At 43.1% G+C, this 2,827-nt stretch overlaps 1 protein-coding gene across 1 annotated transcript; it reads right to left on the reverse strand.

The window, feature by feature from the left end:
- Window positions 1-510: 510 nt before the first annotated feature.
- Window positions 511-2,540, reverse strand: T265_15874 (hypothetical protein; the record flags this gene model as incomplete). The annotated part of the gene is made up of 2 exons (XM_009179278.1): window positions 511-2,032; window positions 2,325-2,540. Coding segments are annotated over 2 exons (1,737 nt in total), but the record flags the coding sequence as incomplete, so codon positions are not given.
- Between the last annotated feature and the right edge of the window lie 287 nt (window positions 2,541-2,827).

A 2,827-nucleotide genomic window follows, 5' to 3' on the forward strand; every position in this document is an offset into this window, starting at 1 on the left:
GACATTTCCCAAAGGGTGTCTAGGTATGGTGTTGGGTTGGGGACGGAGGTTGCGTTTTTTTTTAACAGATTCCTTAAGCGCGCTCGTCCAAATGTACTGGTAATCATGTAGGTGTCGAAGAAATGCATGACTTTTTCCATTTGGCTTTGGTACTTTTCGCCGTCGTTCCACCCCTTGAGTAGTATTTGTCCATGTTCGGCTAATTTGTCGGGGTTGTTTTCGATGAATTCTTTAATGTGTTCGACCTTGTCCCATTTGGTTGGATGTAAACCGAATAGTGACCAGAATAGATCGTAGAACGGTTTGACCCAATCCCATCTATCAGTCAGTGTGAACAGTAGTTCCTGAGCTGGAATAGGAAATATTCGGTCGTACCACCATATCCGTTGAGCGGTATCCATCTTAATGATCTTAACCTCCCTTGTTAGTGTTTAAATAGAAGACATTATAGGAGTAAAGGAGTAAAATATCAGATACTTTTAAAATACCAATTCCTAAAGTGACACGTACATAGATGACAAGGTGGTTCGGGTAGTTCCTCACTCCCTACTTTTACAACAAATTTATAATAGAAACATCGTTCTAGGATGGCTTTTCCATCTGGGTCCAATACATAGTATACCAAATTGTTATTGGTGGTGATTAACACAGGTAGCCGTTGTAAGCGTTCATCTTTTTGGTGCTTCACATGAATGTCAAACGGGTTTCCTCCGAGTAATTCTTTAAAGTCGTTGACGGTCAATTGGGTTATCCTGGGCTCTTCCATCAGTCCGAGAGACTTGTTCAATAGGTTCATTAAGAAAAATTGACTGTGGTCTCCGGACCTTTGCACAGTTCCATAGATGTAGTTCTCGGCGATCAGTTTAACAAATAAAGTCTTGCCGGTTGTTGTAGGGCCTTCGATTACAAAAGCGTTTTTCCGTTTGTATGCTTTGTTCATAATTTGGGTCAGGTCAATTAAGAATTGTTTTTTGTCGATCCGGTTTACCCACATCAGTTGATCGAGCCATCTTTCGCCGTCCAGAGTATCCGCTGGGTGTTGGCATTCTCTATTGTGAAAGTTTCCCATCAGTACTTCTTCGAATCTCATAGCCAGCTGTTTTGCTAGCATACCAGCGATATAGTTGTTGATTGAATGTTCCGCTGTCTCTTTCCACTGTGGTCCATATTCATCGTAGATATCGTCCCGGTCTTCGCAAGACATAGCCATATAGAACTCATTGTAGCTTCTGGCGTCATATGCTTCAATCAATCCTTTCATTAGTTCCCGTCTACGTTTTCCATTGATGTTATTGTGTTTCTGTTTGGAGTCTCTGTCGTCTCTCAACAGTGTGGCACAGTCCTTGCGTTCTCTGGGCACCATGTAGAGATCATCGCGTAAGTGTTCTAATTTTTTTCCGACACAACATATTGGTGTTTGGGCAGCTCGTACCAAGTAGGCTGCAAAGTGGTTCCAATTAATAACCGGTTGTACGGTTGCCATGATTGACATGGATTGTCGCCTGTCTAGATTGCCACTTTCAATGAGTCGCTGGATGGTCCTTGTCTTGTTTTGCGGACAACATTCGAAGACGAAATGGTAGTGGTCTCCATGGTCCACATAGAGGCAATTAGCACGTGTTCCACGTTCAAATCGAGGTGGTTGACCTCGGTACACAAAAGTCCACAACTTGTTATTGTCCTGAGTAGATGGTTCTGGGCTGAATAGCTGTCTTCTTTTTGAATGCCAAAGATTACTCAAATCCAACATTGGTGGTCGATATTGAGTAGGGGGTGTTTGAACCACAGGCACAGTGTCCGCTTCAGCGGGGTTGTCTTGATGAGAAGTCCAAAATTCCTCGTCCACAGCTGTATCAATGAATAAATCCGGACTTGGCGGTTGATGGTTTTGCTGTTCAACCCAATGTTCAAAACTTAGAGTTGGACTAGGTGGATTACCACCATACACAGGGCTCCCTTGAGCTTGATCGTCCATTCCGAGAGCGAGCGGAGAAATGAGCGGAGCTCCGTGTACAATCTTCTTTATACTCCTCTGGAAAACCAATCAGATTCTCCACTCCTTTGCTCCAATCAGAAATTTCCCCCCCTTTGTCCTCTCCACTCCTACCACTCCTCTGCTCCTCTGATTGGAGGATGGGACGCATCGATGCCCACCATATCCGTTGAGCGGTATCCATCTTAATGATCTTAACCTCCCTTGTTAGTGTTTAAATAGAAGACATTATAGGAGTAAAGGAGTAAAATTACAGTGATTTAAAATACCAGTTTTTAAAGTGACAGGTACATAACATACATGGTGGTTCGGGTAAGTCAGGTGAACCGACCTTTACATGAAATTTGAAATAGAAACATCGTTCCAAAATGGCTTTGCCATCAGCGTCCATTACATAATATGTCAAGGGGTTGTTGGTTGTTATAAGGACAGGTAGTCTATCTAAGCGTTCATCTTTCTGTTGCTTCACATGGATGTCAAAAGGGTTACCACCCAAGAGTTCTTTAAAGTCGTTCACTGTTAGTTGTGTAATTCTTGGTTCTTCCATGAGTGCCAGTGTCTTGTTGAGCAAATTCATTAGGAAGAATTGGCTATGATCTCCTGATCGTTGTACTGTCCCGTATACATAATTTTCCGCCACAAGTTTCACGAATAGCGTCTTCCCAGTTGTTGTGGGACCTTCAATGACGAAGGCATTTTTCCGGGTTAACAGCTTGTTCATAATAGAGGTTAGCGATACCAGTAATTCTCTCTTGTTAATATTGTTCACTCGGATTAATTGATCCAGCCAGGCTTCTCCAGCGAGAGTATCTGCCGGGTGTTGACATGTCCGGC

This window comes from Opisthorchis viverrini (genome assembly GCF_000715545.1).
Source record: "Opisthorchis viverrini unplaced genomic scaffold scaffold6376, whole genome shotgun sequence".
Taxonomy (NCBI): Eukaryota; Metazoa; Platyhelminthes; class Trematoda; order Opisthorchiida; family Opisthorchiidae; genus Opisthorchis; species Opisthorchis viverrini.